We start from the raw sequence: 22,607 nt of genomic DNA, 5'->3' as shown, positions 1-22,607 counted from the left end.
TCTGTCTGCGTCTTTGTCTGTGTCTCCCTCCCTCTCTGTCTCCCTCCGTCTCTCGCAGTCTCCCTCTCTCTTTCTCCCTCTGTCTCCCTCTCTCTCTTTCTCCCTCTGTCTCCCTCCCTCTCTCTCTTTCTCCCTCTGTCTCCCTCCCTCTCTCTGTCTCCTCCCTCCATCTGTCTCTTGTCTGTCTCCCTCCCTCTCTCTGTCTCCTCCCTCCGTCTGTCTCTTGTCTGTCTCCCTCCCTCTGTCTGTCTCCCTCCCTCCCCCTCTCTCTCCCTCTCTCTCCCTCTCTCCCCCTCTGTCTGCCTCCCTCTGCCTGCCTCCCTCTGCCTGCCTCCCTCTGCCTGCCTCCCTCTGCCTGCCTCCCTCTGCCTGCCTCCCTCTGCCTGCCTCCCTCTGCCTGCCTCCCTCCCTCTGCCTCCCTCCCTCTGCCTCCCTCCCTCTGCCTCCCTCCCTCTGCCTCCCTCCCTCTGCCTCCCTCCCTCTGCCTCCCTCCCTCTGCCTCCCTCCCTCCGCCTGCCTCCCTCTGCCTGCCTGCCTCCCTCTGCCTGCCTGCCTCTGCCTGCCTGCCTGCCTCCCTCTGCCTGCCTGCCTCCCTCTGTCCGCCTCCCTCTGTCCGCCTCCCTCTGTCCGCCTCCCTCTGTCCGCCTCCCTCTGTCCGCCTCCCTCTGTCCGCCTCCCTCTGTCCGCCTCCCTCTGTCCGCCTCCCTCTGTCCGCCTCCCTCTGTCCGCCTCCCTCTGTCCGCCTCCCTCTGTCCGCCTCCCTCTGTCCGCCTACCTCTGTCCGCCTACCTCTGTCCGCCTCCCTCTGTCCGCCTCCCTCTGTCCGCCTCCCTCTGTCCGCCTCCCTCTGTCCGCCTCCCTCTGTCCGCCTCCCTCTGTCTGTCTACCTCCCTCTGTCTGTCTACCTCCCTCTGTCTGTCTACCTCCCTCTGTCTGTCTACCTCCCTCTGTCTGTCTACCTCCCTCTGTCTGTCTACCTCCCTCTGTCTCTCTGTCTAACTCGCTTCCTCTGTCTCCCTCCCTCTGTCTGTCTCGCTTCCTCGGTCTCCCTCCCTCTGTCTTTTGCCCTCTATCTACCTCCCTCTGTCTCCCTTCCTCCGTCTCCCTCTATCTCCCTATGTCTCCCTCCCTCTCCCTCCCTATGTCTCCCTCCCTCTCTCTCCCTATGTCTCCCTCCCTCCCTCTCCCTGGGTCTCCCTCTGTCTGTCTCTGTCTGTCTGTCTCTGTCTGTCTGTCTCTGTCTGTCTGTCTCTGTCTGTCTGTCTCCCTCTGTCTGTCTCCCTCTGTCTGTCTCCCTCTGTCTGTCTCCCTCTGTCTGTCTCCCTCTGTCTGTTTGTCTCCGTCCGTCTGTATACTTACCTCCCTCCCTCTGTCTGTCTCGCTCCCTCTGTCTATATGTTACTCTGTCTCCCACCCTCGGTCTCCCTCTCCTTCCCTCTGCCTACCCCCTCTCCTTCCCTCTGCCTCCCTCGCCCTGTCTGTCTCCCTCTCTCTGCCTTCCTCCCTCTCTCTCCTTCCCTCTGCCCCCCCCTCTGTCTGTCTCCCTCCCCTTCCCTCTGCCTCCCTCCCCCCTCTGTCTCCCTCTCCTTCCCTCTCTTTCTGTCTACCTCTCTCGGTCTACCTCTCTCTGTCTTCCTCCCTCTCCCTCCCTCTCTATGTCTCCCTCCCTGCCTCTCTGTCCCTGTCTCCCTCCCTCTGTCTCCTTCTCCATCTCTGTCTGTCTCTGCCTCTGTCTGACTGCCCTGTCTCTGCCTCTATTTGTCTCCGTCTGTCCCCGTCTCTGTCTGCATCTCTGTCTGCGTCTCTGTCTGTGTCTCCCTCCCTCTCTGTCTCCCTCCCTCTCTGTCTCCCTCTGTCTCTCACAGTCTCCCTCCCTCTCCCTTTCTCTACCTCTCTCTCCCTCCCTCTTTCTCACTCACTCTGTCTCCCTCTCTCTTTCTCCCTCTGTCTCCCTCTCTCTTTCTCCCTCTGTCTCCCTCTCTCTCTTTCTCCCTCTGTCTCCCTCCCTCTCTCTGTCTCCTCCCTCCGTCTGTCTCTTGTTTGTCTCCCTCCCTCTGTCTGTCTCCCTCCCTCTGTCTGTCTCCCTCCCTCTGTCTGTCTCCCTCCCTCCGTCTCCCTCTCTCTGTCGGTCTCCCTCTCTGTATCCTTCCCTCTGTCTCAATCCCTCTGTCTCAATCCCTCTGTCTCAATCCCTCTGTATCCGTCCCTCTGTATCCGTCCCTCTGTATCCGTCCCTCTGTCTCCCTCCGTCTCCCTCCCTCTGTCTCCCTCCCTCTGTCTCCCTCCCTCTGTCTCCCTCCCTCTGTCTCCCTCCCTCTGTCTCCCTCCCTCTGTCTCCTTCTCTATCCCTGTCTTCCTCCCTCTATCTCACGGTCTCCCTTCCTCTGCCTGTCACCCTCTGGCACCTCACCCCAGCTTCCCGGGCACACACAGCTACTCCTCGAGTATAAAGAAGGTCTTTAAAAGGACCATTTACTTGTTAATGGGGCTTTGTTGTGACTCTCCGCCCCCCTCCCCTCCTAGAGCGGAGTGTCTCAGAGTCTGCGCTGCTGTGGCTGATTACGAGACACTCTTTCAAAGGAATGCCTCCTAATTAGCAGTTATCTGCTAAGTGCCTCATCCTGCGACACACCCACCACTTGCAGGCAACACAGTACTGTGTCGGGACACACAGTTTGGAAAGCTCTGGTGTACATGACAAAACTACGCACAGTATACAAAAAATCCCAAGCTATCTGGAAGTGATTCGGGAATTTAAAACTTTTTTTGTTTGTGATCACTTTTGCGGCCGCTTTGATGTTCTCAGTGGCCGCGCGGCTCACTGACAACATCAAAGCGGCCGCAAAAGTGTCTTAATCTGTTGAATAAGCTAATATCCCAATACAGACCAAAATAGTGCTTAGAGTGGAAAGCAACAACAACCAAATACAAAATAAAGAACATACGTATAAATTAAAAGGACTTTTTCAAACAAACGAAGCAAAACATTCGCAGGAGCAATCTATTGTGAAGTGCTTGGACCAAAAAAAAAAAAACTGTTAGATAGCTGGAGAAAGGGAGAAATATCGAAAGACTGTATTTTTGCATACAGAGCAAGACACACATAATAAATTAGGTAAGAAAGAGTGAAATAAAGGCCACGGGTAAACAGAGTTTAATTGTGTGGGCCGATCTGCCCCTTACGGTGCTTGCCAGCTGCTGCTGTTGTTGAAAGGGATGGGAGAATGCAAGGAGCACAGCTGTACCCTTTTGTGATCACTTTCGTGGCCGCTTTGATGTTCTCAGTGGTCACACGGCTCACTGAGAACATCAAAGCGGCCACGAAAGTGATCACGCAGGAGCAAGCTGACAAATGGTGCGCGCGCCCGGCGCACATGCACTGTACCTGATCCGCCTGCAGCCTTTGGGAGCACTTTTAATAGCCCCTTACTTAATATCTCGCAGAGCACTGCTTATGCGATAGCTAGGCAAGATCTAAAAAAAGAAACAATATAGGACATTACATTTATATTAACACTGGGCGAAGCACTACGCTACGCTCGAGTAGTTTGCGAAGTTTGCGCCACTTTTTGCTTGTTCGCGGTCCTCAACGTCATGTTCGGGACCGCGAGCAAGCAAAGTGACATCCCGGCGAGATTCTCAGGTCAGGTTTCTCATTGCGCGTGGTTGCGCATGCTCGCGACCGCTCGCAATTAGAAACTACCAGTTCGCGTTGAGAAAGCTGCCGCTCGAGTAAAAATCTACTCGAGCAGCAGAAAACTACAGCTCGCACTCTGCAAGATGCTGTTTTCAATGATTGCACAGTGCCGGATGCTTGTCCGCACTGTGCAATCATTGAAAACGCATCTTGCATGGTGCGAACATGCTACTTCGCAGCTCGCGTAGTGCTACGTGAAGTTTGCGTAGTGCGAAGTGCACTCCGCGTAGCTTCGCGAAGCGCTACTTCGCGAACTACGTGCACCCTTAATTTATACAGACAGCATAGAAAATAGATTTACATGTTTCCAAACCTAAAACAAATGACCACGTAGAAAAACTATTAAATGAAGGCGAAACCTTGTGTCATTCAAAGGAATCGAGTAGCCGGTTAATTTATCTATGTCGACCACCTTTCGACCTCCTCTATACTATGGGGTCTTATCAGGGCTAACAGAGTGTTGGGACCTCTAGGAATTAATAAAATAGAATGATTACTCCATACTATAAGGCGTGGGTGAGGTTGATTACACCCAATTGAGCGCACTAAGTGTGCTTAGAACAATCAATACCGGATTATGTGCACTGCATCCAACATAAGTACTTGCAACCAATAATTGCACACTTAACTTTACACGAGTGCAACCCAGATGAGTCCTGACGAACGTGAAGATTGCTTTACAGCATAACTATTTCAAATATGATAATCACTTTAACAAACAGTGTTCAGGTACTTCAATGGGAACCACATTTGCTCCCAACCTCGCTAATATTTATATTGATCATCTCGTGCACAGATTGTACTCTCAGACACCAAGCCATACCAACCTATACCGAGCCAACATAACCTGCTGGAAACAGTACACAGACAATATTTTCTTAATTTGGTCTGGACCAGACTACATCTTCCATAACTTCATTACAAATCTTCTCATCATCCAAAAACATTTCATGTTCAGGAGTTCAACACACAAAACCAAGATTGCATTACCTGACTATCAAACAAAAGGCTGCATAAAATGGAATGGAAATAGATTGAATGCTGCAATTCCATAAACCAAGGACTTAACACCGCCGAGGAGTTGTGCGGTGCGCTTACGTAGTGGAACTGAACAATTCACCTTGCCAGACTATGCCTGTCAACTGACATTATGCTATACCCAAGTGCGGAGACTTTTCCACTAGGTCTGCATGGAATATTCTTGCACCTTACTGTCTGCGGGCAGTAGAATTGTTTTTATTTTCGACTACAGAGTATAATGGAACCCTTTTTTCCCTTTCCACAATGCATATTGATTTGAACACTCCTGCACAGTCCACAGTTTATTGACTGCGTCAAACGACTGAACATTGTCTCAATTGTATGAAATGTCCTGCACGTTAATGTCTGCAAGCATTAGTATCTTGTTCGCGGATGACCATTACGGTTATTGTTTTTCTTCTAATTAATTTTCTGATCACATTGCCTGATATCCTGTTGCCTCTGTCCTTCTGCTAATTCTATGGTTTATGTATTGTATTGGTGAGCATTACGGACCTTGGTACATACTGCAGCTTACGTTTACTAATATGTTTTATTAATACACACATTCTGGCATTATAATAATTCCACATTTGTAAAGAGCAAACATATCACCTCTAAGGCTATACAGGAACTCGGGCCATCAGGCAATTAAGTGAGCTATTGCCCAGAGCCATATGATGCGGATATGGTGCACTTGCATGCTCCCCAACAGGTGTACTCAACCTCACCCACCTCCCTCTGTTTTTATCCCTCCGGTGGAATTCCAGCATGCAGCTCATTCAGAGATGCAGGAGCTGCGGCATACAGGTTGCCTTGACTACTCCAAGGCCATGCCTCTCCCCTTTTTAACCTCTCCTGGACCCAGTTGGCTTTGGAGCACATTCACTACAAATCTTGTTATCATCTGCTGTCCATGTCAAAAAGAAGAATAGAGCAGCAGCAGCTTAAAGCGGACACTGACTAAGAGGCGAGGCTGGACACGTGTAGCCAGTCTTCTTCATCGCATCAGAAGATTCCTCCCTACCGTGCTGTGCACGCGCAGCTCCGGTAACTGGCCATCCCCAGTAAGTAATGCAAGTTTGCCTGTATTTGTTGAGTTCCTTACAGGACTATTTATGCATATTTTGTTTTTCACCCAGTTCCCATCTGGGGTGCCGCATGTGAGCACCCTTCCCGTTTTTGTCACTTTTGGTTGGTGTGCACACTGGTTGTAATTATCCCAGATATCAGGTACGGTGTAAACTATTAATTATTTTGACAAGCTATTTGAATCCTGTAGTATGGAATAGTCATCCTGCATTCTTAATTCCTAGATGTCCCCACATTCTGGTGGTCCTGATAAGACCCCATACCACAGAGGGGGTTCAAAAAGTTGCCGACAAAGACAAACAAACCAGATACTCGATCCCTTTGATTGACACAAGGGCTCGCCCTCATTTGATCATTTTTTTATGTGGTCATTTGGTTTAGTTTTGGAAACATGTGAATCTATTTTGTGTGCTGTCTGTATAAATGTAATGTCCTAAATGGTTTCTTTTTTGTTCCGTAGTTCATGTGGGACACTGGACATATCACATTCTTGTATTTAAGATAATAAAATAAATTTCAACACAATTTGTGTGACTAATTTTTCCTAATTCGAACCCTTGAATAGTGCCATTGTATTCTGCCATTTAGACGGTCTACACATATCTCAAATAAGAACCGCTGTTCTTTTGAAAGAGTTAAATGCCCTGGTTCTTATTGAGTAGGGTTATATTTGTTTTTTGTTACACTGTGTTAAACAGAACAGGCCTACATTTATAAATATAAACTTGCCGAAGACTCTTACCATTATGGTTACAGCCCTAGAGACACATCAGGACTATCCTCTATCATGCAAAATGTATTAGTATTAAGAATGGTTAGACCTGTGTTAGTAAGGCGCAGACCGTAACTCCAAAAGAGTCTCTTGGTACTATTAGGCAATTTATCACAGTTGACAGAACGGGAAATAAGAGACATAAGGCAGGTAATTGTAGAGAAGCCAAGTTAATAGCAAGTTCCTAAATTTTAGCAAGTAGGGCGGAGTGTAGTTCCATTGGTAAACTGTTGCACACTAGAGCACCTCGGACCTTCTAGAAATCCTCACCTTCACTAAACATTTGAAGCTGGGATCTTATAGTAGCCTTGCCAGATAGGGCATCTAAGAGATGGGTGTGACATTTTTTTGGAGCTTCCGGGTTCAGTGGCTTTCAAATAATATTAGGCGAGTTACCGTTGAGGTAAGGTCATTGGGAACGCACCTGATATAACTAGGCCAAGCAGGATTAAAATCTAGAAGACAGGGAGATGCGGCCGAGTCAGATATCTTGTAATCATCTTCTGAATGTACATAGTCCTCCCCAGAGGAAGAAAGTGCAGCATGCAGGACATGTCTAGCTCCACACTGCATCTAGCCTGTGAAGATCAACCTTTGCATTGGGTTGAAGTAGGTCTTTTGGGCATTGATGGTAAAGGCCACGTTGCAGAGAAGCGTCATTGTGCACTAAAGATGATCCTTATCCAGTGCCCGGGACTCTGCCTTCATAGATCTATTACTATGTCAGTGAAGCCACCCCCAAAGCCAGAACCTTTTTGTAAATTGCCTGAAATGCAAGATCGCAAAAGTCCTGGAAGTCCAGAGACGTCAACCAGTGCGACAAGATCCAGGAAAGCAGAACAAGGCTTAGATACAGGAGCCTCAGAGCCACATCCTCCTTAGGGACCAAAGTAGTAAAGAAATTACAATCTAGTACCTCTTTCTTTCAGAGGCAGCACCTCTATTGCGCCTTTCTTCAGCAGGTCAAGAACCTTCACATTGAGATGAGTACCAGAGAGTATGTCTGTCTAGGGTAGGACAGTTGGGGGAGGGACATGAAGAAGAAGGTGCAACTTATACAGATGAACTGGATGACAGTCATGATCAACTACGTAATGGTGGAAAGTGAGAGGCTATCCCAGTGGAAGTGGAGAAGCCAGAGAGGCTTTGATGCAGCAGACTCAACAGAAGTGACTGGATCGTCTGTTGCTGTTGGAAGTCTACTTTTTTAGAAACAAATTATATTATTATTATGAATACATACTCCTGACTACATACGAAGGCCGGCAGAGCTTGGAAAACAAAAACGATAGTACACCTAAACTCTCTGTTAAGTAATAACCCCCCTCCTCCCTCACTAACCTTGTAGCACTTAAATTTTCTTTTAGTACAAACTCTGAGGACTGTCCTCCTGCACAAGTAGTTGCTAGGAGATGTAGAAATGCTCTTGACACCTTCAACTCATGAATGTGGCTCCATGTTTTCGAACGCCTCAATTTACAAGGGTTTCCACTGTTCGTGTCAACAGTTGCAATATCTCAAGATATTTGGCATATTAGGTCTCTAAACTCTGTGGAGAATAGTGATAAACAAGGGCCCCAGCTATTTATTTATTTTTACCTATCTTTTCCCTTTTCATTTACTGCCATTTACTCCCTTTCTAGTCTTCCCCATAATTTGTGCAGCCAGGACAAAAGATCTAATATAACAGTGAAGCCCCTACTGAGAGTTTAACCAGTTTTGCTGCACCCAGGAGAACTGTCACTATCTTTCCTGAAGTGGCCCTAAGTGACTATGAGGGTCTATCTGCCACCCCTAGGGCTATATATGCAGTAAGCCTCGGCACTTTCGAGTCAAACATGGAGTTTTTGTCATCTAGTACTTCTCTCCAGTATTTTGTGAGTTTGGGACAGTACCATAGTAAATGGAGTAGCAGGCCTGTTCTCCTGAATCCCCACCAACACTCCATAGATCTTGTGCAGTCCATGCATGATGTCCTTCTGGGGCGTAATATCAATATGAGGCGATCTTTACACGTGTTTCTTTAACCCCTTGCATGCTGATGACGGCCCCCATCCGTCATGCACTACGGCGCTCGTGTGCTGATGACGGCTGGGGGCTGTCATAAACCCGCCCATTTGCGATTTTGCCGCACAGGCGAAGAATCGCGGCCGCATGCAAGGGGTTAATGGCTGCACTGGTTGAGATTTTGCCCCGAAGTACACAGATACCCATTACTATGCAGTTAGTGTGCATCCCAGCTCTACTTTTCATCTTTCTTGCCCTGATTTTTCTACAGTATTTACTCCAAAGCAATGGAAATATTTCAGAAAGTATGTGTTTGTCCCGAGATTTGGTCAAAAACCATTACTCAAATGAGAGCACTGGTTGACTCGTCACTTTCTGCATGGGGATTGTGGTTTTGGTTATCCAGCATCTAAATTCGCAGATATTCTCTGTCCGGAATATCGCAATCTGCTTTAATTTGCTAAAGCGACTTGATACCGTCATGGTCATAAAAATTCCCTATTCGCTGACAGTCATATAACTTGGCCTCATACTCCCTGATGCCCTCCAAGACACCAAATGCAGAGGTGACATTTGACCTAATTTCTGCCGAAGTTGAGAATTATTTTTTTGTGAGGCACAGAGAGAGCAGTGATCTCTGGATCCGATCGATAAATCAAGGAAATCAGGAACTGACATCTGCCTGCAGGTTGGAGCCTTTTATGCACCTATGGCATGTCTGCTCGTCGGATTGGCAGCCACAGGGTATCACCTGGTGGCGCAGGAGAGATACTGCTGGGAAAAGAACTTTCTGGTCCCGTCTAACGGGGGCAATAGTCTAAAGGTAAGAAATTTATAGGAAGATGGACCAATCAGAAATGGGAAAAGCATTAGGAACCTAAATGCTTCAGAGAACAGACACAGCCTCAAGCTTTTCCTCTATAAATCCTGTTACTTCACAAGCCCAACCATAACGCTTTATTCACTGTAAAATCAAGACGCCCAACAAAACAGAGGTCTGAATCGATCCTTTAGACATGACATGCTGGACAGGCCGGTCAAGACATTAACTGCCTAAGCCTGCAAAAAGAATTAGCGGACATTATTGTGGAAAGGGGCAAGCTAGGGATTAATAAAAATCTATTTGTCACTGAATCTTGAAAGGGGAAATTCTGTATTGTTCTGCCGACACAAACAACCGCCTTTAACTTAGAACTACTTGCCCGTCTTGTACCCAGTCTTGGAATTTTTGCTTGGGATATGTACAGAATAAAAAGTTGGCCTTTTTTATCTTCTTTTCCCATACCGACTATGACTTTTCAACAAAACAGCAAATCTGACAGAGTTCTGTCCTGTCATTTGAGGATCACAACAATATAAGGAGCACTGAACACAGATGAGCCATAGCATATGTAGGTACATATCTGGAACAAACTTTAAAGATGTTATGGAAAGGAAGGACTGGGGTGACACAATTTTATTTTCCAGGTTTTGACCATCTTGATTTTTTTTGTTCACGCATTTTTGTTGTAGTCCCCAGCATTTCAATAGCCGACCAGAAACCTTTATTAAAATCTATACAAAATCTGACCTGCTGACAGTGTTCAGAGATAAACCTGAAGACTGATACCCAGATGTGACCAGCACTGGCTTTAAAACAAAAGTGAGGATTAGGTTGATAACCACCCTTCCTAAATTGGGCAGGAGTCAGAGATAAATTACATCTGAGCTATAAATAGGTCGTATGGTGATACAGTACTCAAAAGCAAAGAAAAGTCAAAGTCTACCGCAGGTAGGTGGCAGACATAAAATTGTTCCAACTCAAAGCAAATATCATAGTAACCTAAATATTAGCACTGAGGTGTAAAGGGCACTGTTGGTCACTTATGATGACAGAAGTGTGAAAAGTGGAGTTGACCTGCAGCAAGAAAGAACTCCTGCACCCCCAGTGAGGCTGCACAACAGGAGGGCTCCGTCCCCTGACCGTCCTGGGAACCAGGACACCCTACACCAACTTCACATCAGCACATGCCCCTTCCTCTGGTTGAGAACTTGCCTCTCGGGGAGGGAGTGTATGCCTGTGGTGCTCTTGGCTGTGGGGCGATAGGCTCAGGAATGGGGCCCAGGCACTTTACTCCCCCCGCCCTCCCCCCCCCCACAAGTCCCAAAGAGTACCTGGCAAGTGGATGCAGCGGTGGTCGGATGTTTGCCCGCTACAGGCCCCAGCCAGCACGCCAGGGGGCCATAACCCCTTCCCCCCCACACCACGATACGGATTGGGCTACCACCCATCTGGCCCACAGCACGACTAGAGGCAAGACAACCTCCTACCTTTCAGGAGTGCCCCCACAAGTACGTGCTTAAGACAGCTAGGATGGGTTACATGCGCCATCCCGGTCAGAGACACTTACAGAGTGACTGTGGGAAAAGCCGGGAGAGGGGTCAGAGCTATTCAGTATGGCAACAGTACAGGGAAGAAGAATCACTACTTAAAAGACATGCTTACATGCTACGTAAGCTCCCAAGTTGGGGTAGTCAGCAACCACCATTGCTTATAGAAAGAGGGGACGAAGAGCCCCCATTGACGAGGTTGTTCAATGAGACAATTTTCATCTTCATACGTGAAGACATTCACTCAGTGAAGAAGAATAGGGTGTCTGTGCTTGAGGAAGGCAAAATGGTGGGCTTAGAGGAGATCAATCACCTTAAACAGGAAGCCCTACGCTTACAGGAGCATCAGGCAACCTTACAGAAACATGATGAGGATCTCAAGGATCATTCCCCCAAGAACATAATATGCATACGTGGTGCGCCACAGAGAGCAGAGCGCTGACAAACTGTGTGTAAGACCTCACCTGCTAGATCTTAGACCCAACAATGGAATCCACCATACAGTTGGACAGAGTCCACAAAGTGGCACGTCCAGGTACGAGGCATTCCCCAGACAACCAAGCATGCATCCACAACTTCCTAATAAAAGAGAACATCTTGCGCAAAGCACAAGATGCCCACCCTATGAAGTGTCACTGCCACAAACTTGTGTTGTATCATGATCTCTCTTCTCTGACTCTCCAAATGTGGAGAACCTTCCACCCTATCACAAAGTTTCTTAGGAGCAAAGGGCTCTCATACGGCTGGGGCCACCCAATCCACCTCATGTTCTACTGGGACACTACCTTACACCAGCTTAAAACATTAGCAGAGGTCCGCCAACTCCAGAACATCCTGGACGACACTAGGGGATGACACATCGCCATGAGCCAACAAGTCCCCCGAGGGGTACCCACACCAATGGCATCCAACCACAAGGTCCCCTATAGGCCTTCGCCCAGATTGTGCAACAATTGCCCTAGAGAAATGTTTAATTAAACTTACACTGTCCACAAAAGACCAGGGCATAAAGATTTATAGAGGGCCCATGGATTACTAAGGTGAAATTAGGGGGAACAAGCACACCATAAGTCCTTATGTAGATGATGTGCTGGTGGCACTGGACAACCCTCTACATTCCCTACTGGCCTTCTTGTAAGAACAAGAAAGGTTCAGAAGAGCATCGTACTTTAACATCAACCTCCAAAAGTCACAGGCCCTCAATTTTTCGGTCACGCTCCGCCCTAAAAGTACAATTGGCTTCTGCTTACCATCCAACACGGGCTGACTCCTCAATCTCCTACTTAGACACAGCAGTTCTTATTTACCGCATCCTACTTCCGCAGATCTTGCCCCGTGGAAACACTATCACCTCTTGAGGTTAGGAAGAATAGCAGCCCTCAAAATGACGATACTTCCTACAGCCCTATTCTTATCCCAGGCCCTTCCATTGCCTCAACTGGCAGGTGTGCTTAAATTACTGCAGACGGAACAGAACCGATTCGTCTGGGTGGTCAAGTGCCCTTGTATGCATTGCAACCAGATCAAACACCACGCTGCAGAGGTTGGCATGGGAGTCCCTAGCCTCACGCTCTTCTATCAATCATCACTGCACTGTTTCTCTGTTGTATGGAATCACCAGGAGACTGAAAACTACTGGTGCTTTATTAACTGGGTGATAGCGGTAGAACACCTTTGGAGAATTCCACGGCTTCACCAAAAACATAGAGAGGGGATCTGTACTCCTCGCCAGTCACTAGAGCTACCCTTGTAGTTTGGGATAGAGTGGTTGTTCCAAAAGGGTTAACCACTTTCCCCTCGCCACTGAAGCCCTTATTAGGAAATCTGCACTTCATTCCTGGACTCCACCCCATACCTTTCTCTGCATAAAAGCACACCAGATGAAGATCTGTTGGGCACCTCTTTGATTCTGACGGACCCAGCCCCTTAGTTTCAGGAAGCTCATAGTCTGCCTTTAATTGCTCTGAGTGCCTTCATTATCTACAGCTCAGATACTAGGTCACTCACCTCAATGTACAACGGGAGGCACAGAAGGCCCTCACTTCCTTCGAAAAATGGTTCCTTCTCAAAGAAGGGGGTAAATGTATTAGCGATGAATCACGCTTTCTTGCGCCATCCGAGGAGAAGACACCGGGGCAGAGGCGATGGGAACAAGAACTGAGACCGCCCATAACACAGAGGGGGAGATATATATTATAGAGCGCGGCACACAGCACTCAACCCACCAAGTGTAGAGACCGCCTCTGAATTATTTAGAGTACGACATACAGCACGCAACCCAGCAAGTGTAGAAACTGCCTCTGAATTAATCACCTGCTGTTATCTTACACCATTCAGAATATATTAGGGCAACCCCAATCGCAGTGAAGACAGTTGGAGCGGCTGTGGAGCTCCAAGTACACAAACGTTTTTGTGGGGCTGCCCGAAGCTGACGCACTATTTGGACAAAGTCTTGAAAGATATAGATACCTACTTGTAAACTCTACTCCGGCGCTTTCTGGCCTACATTCTCCTGGGGCACCCTAATTCTGTGTCCATATCCCTGCAATCCAAATAAGGTTGGCATATCGGCATGGCACTCAATGTGGCACTTCAGATGATATTCTCTCACTGGGCTTCAGACAAAATACCTGAACACACAGCCTGGCTGCATAGACTTTGGAGCATCCTGGGTATGGAAAAGATGAGGCATACTGAGATTTGTGGGCCCCAAACATGCCTCTGCTCTCTGCAGAATTTTGCGAACTGACATGCCACCAGATACTTTGTTTGCTGCGCCTGGCCACAGCACCAGATGACACATGTACAGTGGCTGAAAGACAACCAGCCGGTGCCGGAGTTTAATGTAGTGTAGTAACTACCTGAACACACTACAGAAGACTTTCTGAACACACTACAGAGGGGCAAGCAAGGAGGAGGTGTTTGGGGAAGAGATTAGTTGGCATCACGTTTTGACTGTAAGTAATGGTGCGCTTCAATGAATGTCATCACCGCTTGGGTGTTCAGAACACAGCCTTTAAATGCAGCACATTTGTACTGTTCTGATTTTGTAAACATTATAAAACAGATTTAAACCATAAAATAGACGGTCTTATTTTTACACTTTGACTCATTTCTTGGGTCTATCCAGTACCAATTATGGCAACCAGGGTTATAGTTAACACCTCCCCTTAAGGCTGTGCTCCATTTGGCTGCCACACTGTTGTCTGTTATTAGGAAATACGACCTTATTAGCCTGGTGGTACAACAGTACAGTGGCTGTTCTTGCAAGCAAGGATTTCAATCAAGGGTGGCTGCTTGCATACAAGTCCATTTATGGAGACCTTCATCCACAAACTGCTGCTATACCCAAGATTTTAGACAGATTTAGAGGGCTGTATCAGACACCCCATTTCTCTTTCACTTAAGAATTCCCTTTCATCAGGGATAAAATTGATCTCCGAATTCATTTTCTTTAAGGGGTGCATATTATTTTTTCTAGTACTGTTGTCATTATTAATTTCCCTTTCTTTCTTTATTTCAGCCATGGATCAGTTTTACCCAGTCATTTGTTGTAAACACAATGTTTATTACAGACCTAAACAACTTTTTACATTGGACACTTCTTCAACATACGTGTGTCTTTTGGCGGTGCCATAAAATAATAAATACATTTAGAAGAAAAATCGGAAAATCAGCAAAAGTAACACCTACTATGAATGCTGGAACTTAGTGTTAGCATGCTCACAGCACGATTGAAGAGTACTAAGAAACAGAAAACTTACCTCTGAGGATTAAATGTTGCAAAGACTGATACATGAATTGCATTACAAAGATAAAATACAAAAAGTGTATAAAAGCATATCTATGTTTCTTCCTACCTCGATTTCAGATGCAGACATGTATACAGCCAAAGTGACCAGGGATAACACCAACACAATATAAGGGAAAGCATAGTCTAAACAGGAAAATACAAAACATTGTGATTAACATCAGAGCCAATAACAGCTTTGCAATAATGACATTTCTTCCATCTTAGGTCAATAGAGACAAATATGTAAATGTTATGGCCTACAACAATTTGAAATAGACACTTAAATTGAATTGTAATGCCTCTTTTTGCATGTTCACCCCCACATTTTTGGACTCATGCTTCTGGTTTTACTACTCAGAGTACACAGAGGTCTGCTAAGCAGACCTCAGTGCACTGTTCTAACCCTTTACATAGAGTATGTCGAATTGGGTACCCACAATTGGCAGAGACTGACTTACCTATAAATATCTAGTATCTGGTACCCAGGGCATGTAAGGCAGAGTGTCCACTCCGGGCTGCAGCACTGATTATGCCACCCTGTGTGTGACAAAGTACAAAATGGCTCCTAGCCTGCCACCGTAGACTGGAAGTGACCAATGCAAAAACAACAGTTGACTGGAAGGGCAGTGGTAACACTGCTAGTTCGACTTTGCCATTCAACCCAATGACAAAGCCCCCACTTTCCTTAACAATATATGTAAGTCTCCCCTAAGGAAGGCATATTAAGCACGAAGACCGCAAGCTGTTTTATTAAGTAGGACATGTATTTTATATATATGTCCTGACAACAACACTTCCAAATTGTCATTTTGCTGTGGGAGAGGTAGTAGCCCTATTGGTTAACACAGGGCAACCGGCTGACCACTCAGCCCGGCTAACTTCTGAATGGGACTACTTAGAAGGGTACTGTAAGGTATCAAATTTGTTGTGGCATTAACCCCGACTTAATGCCATGTTGAATTTAATGTCACTATTAAAGAAATGCAACTTTTAGATAGATGTCACTCAGTGACCCAATTTGTCCAGTAGCTTCACACGGTCACTGGCCACCAAACAGCTTTCTGCACTCCTGGAGAGTAGTGGGAACGACTGCCAGGCTTAGTAATATTAGAAGACTGCTACAAGGTGAGGTGTTACCTCCCCTTCGAAGGACCCCAACTCAAGGTGTTCGCTCAAAAGGCAAGCTTCAAAGCCGCCTTTAGTGGACAAATGTTATTGTGATGTATTGTTATTTATGTTCTCTGGATAGCCGTTAAAAAAAGAGAAATATGAAAAGAGATAGATATACATGTTTTGATATATGAAAAATAATAGATTTAAAATAAGTTAATGGTTGTGTTGTGTCAATAGTTTTTAGATATCATTGTTCTTTAAAGATTTGTGTTTTTGAGTAGAAGTTTCATACATGTTTAAGGGATCATTTATAGGCTCTGCTAGTATTTAATGTTTAATCAAAAACATTATTTTACAATTCCCTTGAGGAGATTTTGTTCACCAGATAGAACTGTTTGTAGCTCATAACTGCATACCCAGGTTCTGAGGGACACATGGTAACCCCATTATATTAAATGGTAAGTTAATGGAGGGCCTGATTTATACAAAAAAAATATAAAAGTGTGTTTGGGGAAATCTTCTCCGGTTTCAACATACTTTTCATGCAATCACAACATTTCCAAAGAGTACATCTGGATAGCTGTGCCAGTCGCAGATTTCTGTGTGCGCGCCTGTGAAAGTTTTGTGAAATCAGGTCTTTTTTTACTGGTCATTTTTATGGTAAAACCTCTCTCCCTTTAGCCCCATGACATCTAGGTGTTCCGTTGCCCATTACCATCCTGCCTAGAGGTCTACGCCAACCCCACACGGGAGCAAGTCTCCAACCCTTTCCAGGTCTGAAAAAGGGTCAGAGGGGAGTATGTGAATACCCACAAACTGATGGGTTTGTGGGGTTTTGCAAACTATCATGGTCTACCATGCTCACTCCTAACTCCCTTCATGGGATTCAGTTTTGTATGAAACTACGCTGTCAGGGGTAATTGTACGCAGGTGCAAATGATTTAAAAATGGAACGTATTCCTTACAGGCAAAAATGCAGACATTTGTGCTAGGAACACAGACGTACAAATGTAAATGGTTTTGTGAATTAAGCTCTCTGTAGTTCAGATTTAGGTTACATGTGCAAAAGGTTAGGCATACAAATGTATTCCTAAAGCATAATCAATGTTAGCCTGCATAACATTGAACTGAGTCTCCACAAATGCTCTGGTGGTTGTATGCATCTTGAGTCCGTACAGACTTAACCCAGCAACGGGCAGGAATAGATTACCACTATGGACAAACCCAGGTACATCATCCCTTCACTAGAACACCCACAGCATGCTTACATTTTTAAACCATTAACAGTCCCGTAAAACAAGACAGGATTCTGACAAAGTGAGATTGAGGTAATGAGATGTGTGAGGTAATGAGATGTGAGAAAGGGTAATGAGATGTGAGTGAGTTCACCATGTACAGACTTTCTTTTCCTTCATGCTTAAAACAATCTAACATAAGTCGATTGGACACACTGCCAATGGCAATACACTACATACCCTGCATTACTTTTCCTTAATATTAAATATGTATATATTATAACAATTAGTGCAAAACACCAATGTTGTCTATATACTGAAAAACACAATTTTTGCCATCATCATAGAATCTTTATCCGGCCAATCATGGTCCTAAAAGACACCGCTCTTTCCATAGCACATTTGCTTTCAACACTGCAACTTTTCTTTACCTCCCACAGCCCTTCAGACTTTACTTTCCATCATTGGTGTACTAAATACTAGTGGTTGTACTCACATTTTCATCAAGGTGAGACACCTAGTAGACACCAGTTTGGAGCCTCTTAAACCCAAATGATGAAGTTCCGCCAATGGGTGGGCTGATGGGTTCACGTTTGATCTCCTCACTCATTTTCACAGTCTACACTTTCTTGCTTTAAGTACATGCTAGACAGTAGAGGACACTTATGACCTTAGCACCCCTTTTGTGTTTTTCATTAGTCTTATAGGGGTAGGGTGTTATCAGGTCTTTAATCTCATATCCCCCTTCAGACCCTGTTCACCTTTTTGTTTAATCTCACCATCCATAAAAGACACATATCAATAAATCAATACAACATTTGTGTCTATTTTGGAGGTTAGGCAGCTTAACAAACACTGATAAGCACCGACTTCAAAAGGTGTGGAAAACGCCAAGAAAACACCACTGAAATCCACACAGAATAAACACTGATAAAAGAAAAGGCTTTACATACCACAGTATTTTTTAACTACATTGGTCTTCCCTAGAATTTTACTGGGTCCGTATCAATCTATATGCACTGGGCTTGATGTCTCACCTGACAAAACCAAATGACCATTGAATTACTAACCATGCAGCAGGTTTTTTAAAACATTCTTTACAAACAGTCCTTTGCTTGCTGTGGGGCCTGCAGGAGTGTCTCCAACCACTGGGTGGAGTAATCTGGAAAAGCTTGAGGGTCTTGCTGCTTGCAGCTCTAAATAGCCCCAGCAGCAGCCTCTTCGTCTGAAGCCCAACCCTATCTCCTGCATCTAAAGCCTCGCTCAAACCGGTCAGGTTCTCGCACGAGATCACACTACGCACGCAAACATAATCTGAGCTCATATAATGGGGTAGAAAGGAAATCAACTGTCACACATGCACTACTAAGTGAACAAACTAAATTGAATAAAGACACCAAAGCTACAGCTAATGCTACTTTGTGCCCAGTAAGTAGCTCTCCAAATACATACAAATAACCTGGTTACCTCCAATGATCATCTACAATATTGACAAACAGAAATTGTGTATTGTGCGTCAAACTTACATAGAAGTCCACCTCCGACAGCCTGGAGCAGTGTTAGCACCGGGAAGAAGTACAGTGCTGCATAGATGCTTTTAAATCGATCAGATTTTCCTAAACCACAGGCAATCTTTTTTACCAGAAGAGGTCGAAGCATCATCATTAACACCAAACAGAACGCATAGTATATGAATACAATTGTGTACCTGTAAAGGAACATATATAAAGGTTATTGACATTTGAATGGTTGTGTCTTTGTTTCACCTCTTTCCTTAAACTACCCAAAAAATGGAAAGTGCCATTAATGTGGCATCTGCCACAATAAGGGCACTTGTTCCATTTGGGTTACAATATGCAACACCTTAGTTGATTGCAGCATTGAGTGTAAAGTAAACGGTTTGGACTATAGACAAGTAAAAAAGAAAAAAATAGGTCAAAATATGAGAGACGGAGAGAGGGAGTGAGGAAGAGAGGGGGGAGCGGGAGAGAGGGAGAGACTGACAATGTTGCAGAAACATCAGTGTAGATCATGCACACATGCTCTTTGTATATGACACTTTGGAAATGTTTTGGTGGCAAGTGTTCTCGTTTTGCAAATGCATGATCTACGCTACATAACTTAAGAAATCTTGTATTGCCTTGCCTGGCAAGGAAGATAAATCCTCAAAAGGGGATAGAAAATCAAGAGTGGTTATCTCCTTTTCTGTGGGACCTATCTTTACAAAAGCTGGCAATGATAACAAAAAGAAAATCACAAAAATGTTTAAACTGACGATCAGATGCTCTACGGATATTGGGAAAGGAATCACGATAAACAAAATACAAGCTCTCAAAAAATTATCTATGTGATGTTTATTGAAGAATCACTCCAAAACATTATGTATGGAATAAGAGCAGTTTCTCCCCAATAATCAAGATTGTACTTATGCCTACCGGACTACAACTGTATTAATATGGTAAGCCTTTTCTATTTTTTATCTTCTTATTTGTATTTGAGGAAAATATTTACTCTAGAATCAATTTAACAACTTTTCATTTGACAAATAATCATAATAAAATAAATATTTCATTTTGTAAGTGTACTTATTTAAATAATGTCATACAAATTAGATTAAAACACATTAATTTTCAGTGAGGAGTAGCGAGGAGTAGCGAAAAAGAGGAAACATTTCATGATTGCTAACTGTAAATGCATTTTTTTGTTATTAAAACAGTTTGAACTGCCTTTAAAAGGTCAAACATGGTTTCTTTAAGAAGAGGAAATGCGAATATATGATGTTACTTAGCTGACCATTACTTCGCTAGTTTTAACTACGATGTTTTTACATCGCAAATACCATTACTACGCAAGATTTAACTGTGCATGCTTTTAGTTTGGAAATACATTTAAAAGTACTAAATATGCATTTACTTCGCAGTATGTTACTAAGTATACAACTTCAATGCATTTTTGACTCTTTTACCCTTACCCTCATACACTACATTATCCTACACTACCCAAACTCCACTGCACTTCCCTAAAACACTACCCTACACAAACACCAAAACACTACCCTAAACCCAAACACACTACTCTACACTACATAAATACAACCCTACCACCTAAAAGACAACCCCCTGCACGACCACTACCCTAAACCCAAATACACTACTCTAAACTACATAAACACAACCCTAAAACCTAAAAGACAACCCCCTGTACAACCACTATCCTAAACCCAAATACACTACTCTACACTAAATAAACACAACCCTAACGCCTGCTTCAGGCGTCCTCAGAGCTGCACGTCATTGTTTGGAAATGGAACCACCTCCTTTTCCAAACAACAATGTGAATAGTCAGCAAAGTAATTGACTTTGCTAAGTAACGGTATATGCGAAGTAGAAGCATGTGAAGTAAAACATGCATAGTAACGGTAAGTCGCAGTAGTGGCCGCACAGTAATGGTAGATTACCAGGAAATGCACCTAGGTCGAGGAAAATTACATTCAGCACCTGAGATAATGACCTGTTTAGCAACCAAATAACTAATTGCGCAAGACTTGACATGTTCCCAAAAATACAGCCAGCTTAAACGAATACTAGAAGCAGATAGGATTGTTTGTATTTCACTTCATTTATCAATGTCTACATAGCTTTATGGACCAATACGAGTCTCTAGACTAATCTATAGACATGCATTATTGTTTATCCATGAGATCTGCTCTTCCAAATGTTTCAACTGTATACTGTGGCTGATTAATGCAACCATAAAGAATGCACTAAAGAATTTCTCTGGTGCAGCGCAGGAAGGAGGGGTGCACTCACAGGTGTGCTGCTACTACTCGATAAATACATTTTGGACAATACAACAAGAGGGAGGATGGAAGATTCCAATTAGTGAAACTGATTTCAGAGTAATTTAGTACGTGCAAAAGGCTTTGCGATATACATCTTAAAATATGATACAGATCTTAATATATGAGAACACCAAAACAAAACACTATGGCGTTTTGTATGGTCTGCAGAAATTTGCCGCAAGCACCCGAGGACTACATTTTCTACCTATAGGAAATCAATACCCCAATACTATTGATAAAATAAGGGTAGAGCAATGATGAAAACATCTTCCTACCATTGAAAAATCCACCCTAAGACAGATACACACTATTAAATTGAAGGTGACTGGTGTAATGCCATGAAGGGTCACAGTAAAACAACTGCAATGTTTTTTTATAGAGACAAACAAAATTAGGGTACATAGAGGTCTAACCAAATGAGATTCTTTTCAGCATGGAAGATGAATGCTGGTGTTCTGATAATACAATATGGACTATAAACATCAGGTAACAGATGTGTTATTTCATTTATACTAGCTTACACTTTATCAGTGTTAAACAGAAGATGATGAAGTCTCTCAACCTTTCTCTCAATACCCATTGGATAAGAAAAACAGTCATACAGCCGCAACGTTCAAAGCCTCTGACTTTGTGTCCCATTTCCAGGGAGGCACAGACTTTGCAACTCATTGTTGCGTGAGACCGGAACTGTCTGGTGCAACCCTTAACAGCACGCACCAGACATTGGGCCTGGATTGCAAGTAACTCTGATCTGCGTGAACCTGACGGGGTACCGCCTTCTTCCAAGAGGCCCCCCCCTGCTTCATTCTGCATTCAATTGTTCCCTTTTTGGTCCTCAGCTCGGCAGACAACTGCCCTCTCCTCACTGGCATCCCCCACCCACACCACCGCCACCCTGACAACGTTGTTTTGCCTGGTAGTTTTGTCCAGCTCAGGCCTGGGTGGTGAGAATGACTGACTGGGCGGGAAGAGCACTTTCGAGAATGATCGGAAGAGGGTCAAGAGATTGTGCTCCGCAGACCTGGGCTGGTACCGGAAGGCCCTTGTGGAACCCTTTAGTGTGACAGAGTATTGCCCTTAGCCTGGATCTGCTCCACATCCAGTGGGTGAACTTCCAGAGTGGTGGCAAATCCCCAATTGACGGCTGCCTCCTAATTAGTCCTGCTACCTACCCCAACCTGCTTCCCGGGGACCCTGACTGCATGTAACGTCGGCCGCATCCGGCCTAGTGTCCAGGGCGGAGGACAGGTTATCACCACTCTATGGGTGTAGGATAGGTGGGGTGAGTTGGAGGGTTGCTTTCGGCCACAGGGTCTGCAGTGTGTTATCAATTGACCTGCTGGGTATCAGTGCACTGTATTAGGATGCTGAATGCGTATGTGTTCGAGCATGTTCTGTACAGACCTGCCTGCTACCCATTGCACCCCAAATCGGTGCGGAGTGAGTGTGTGTGTGGGAGTGGCAGTCTTAGATTCATGACACTGGCTGACGGTGCGGCCTTACACATTGATTTCTTGCTAGAATAGCATTGCGTTTGACATTGGTTTTACCCACGCGGCTCCAGCCCGGGGTACTGCTAATAAGTGTTGTAATTAGCTGGATGTACATATTTCTGATATCGCTGGGACCCCAGGGTTCACCCTAAAAACTGTGTGATATTGAAATAT

General features: G+C 44.9%; 1 protein-coding gene across 1 annotated transcript in view; it reads right to left on the bottom strand.

The window, feature by feature from the left end:
• The window catches only part of JKAMP (JNK1/MAPK8 associated membrane protein), a 62,666-nt gene that overhangs the window by 14,663 nt on the left and 25,396 nt on the right, over positions 1-22,607 (bottom strand). Inside the window, exons 5-6 of the mRNA XM_086938207.1 lie at positions 18,626-18,807; positions 14,819-14,895 (exon numbers count right to left, since the gene is read on the bottom strand). Of these exons, the coding sequence (XP_086794333.1) occupies positions 14,819-14,895; positions 18,626-18,807 (259 nt within the window). The remainder of the gene's footprint in view (positions 1-14,818; positions 14,896-18,625; positions 18,808-22,607) is intronic.

The sequence above is a fragment of the Lissotriton vulgaris genome, chromosome 9 (assembly GCF_964263255.1).
Source record: "Lissotriton vulgaris chromosome 9, aLisVul1.2, whole genome shotgun sequence".
Taxonomy (NCBI): domain Eukaryota; kingdom Metazoa; phylum Chordata; class Amphibia; order Caudata; family Salamandridae; genus Lissotriton; species Lissotriton vulgaris.
This window is presented reverse-complemented; position numbering and strand designations above follow the sequence as displayed.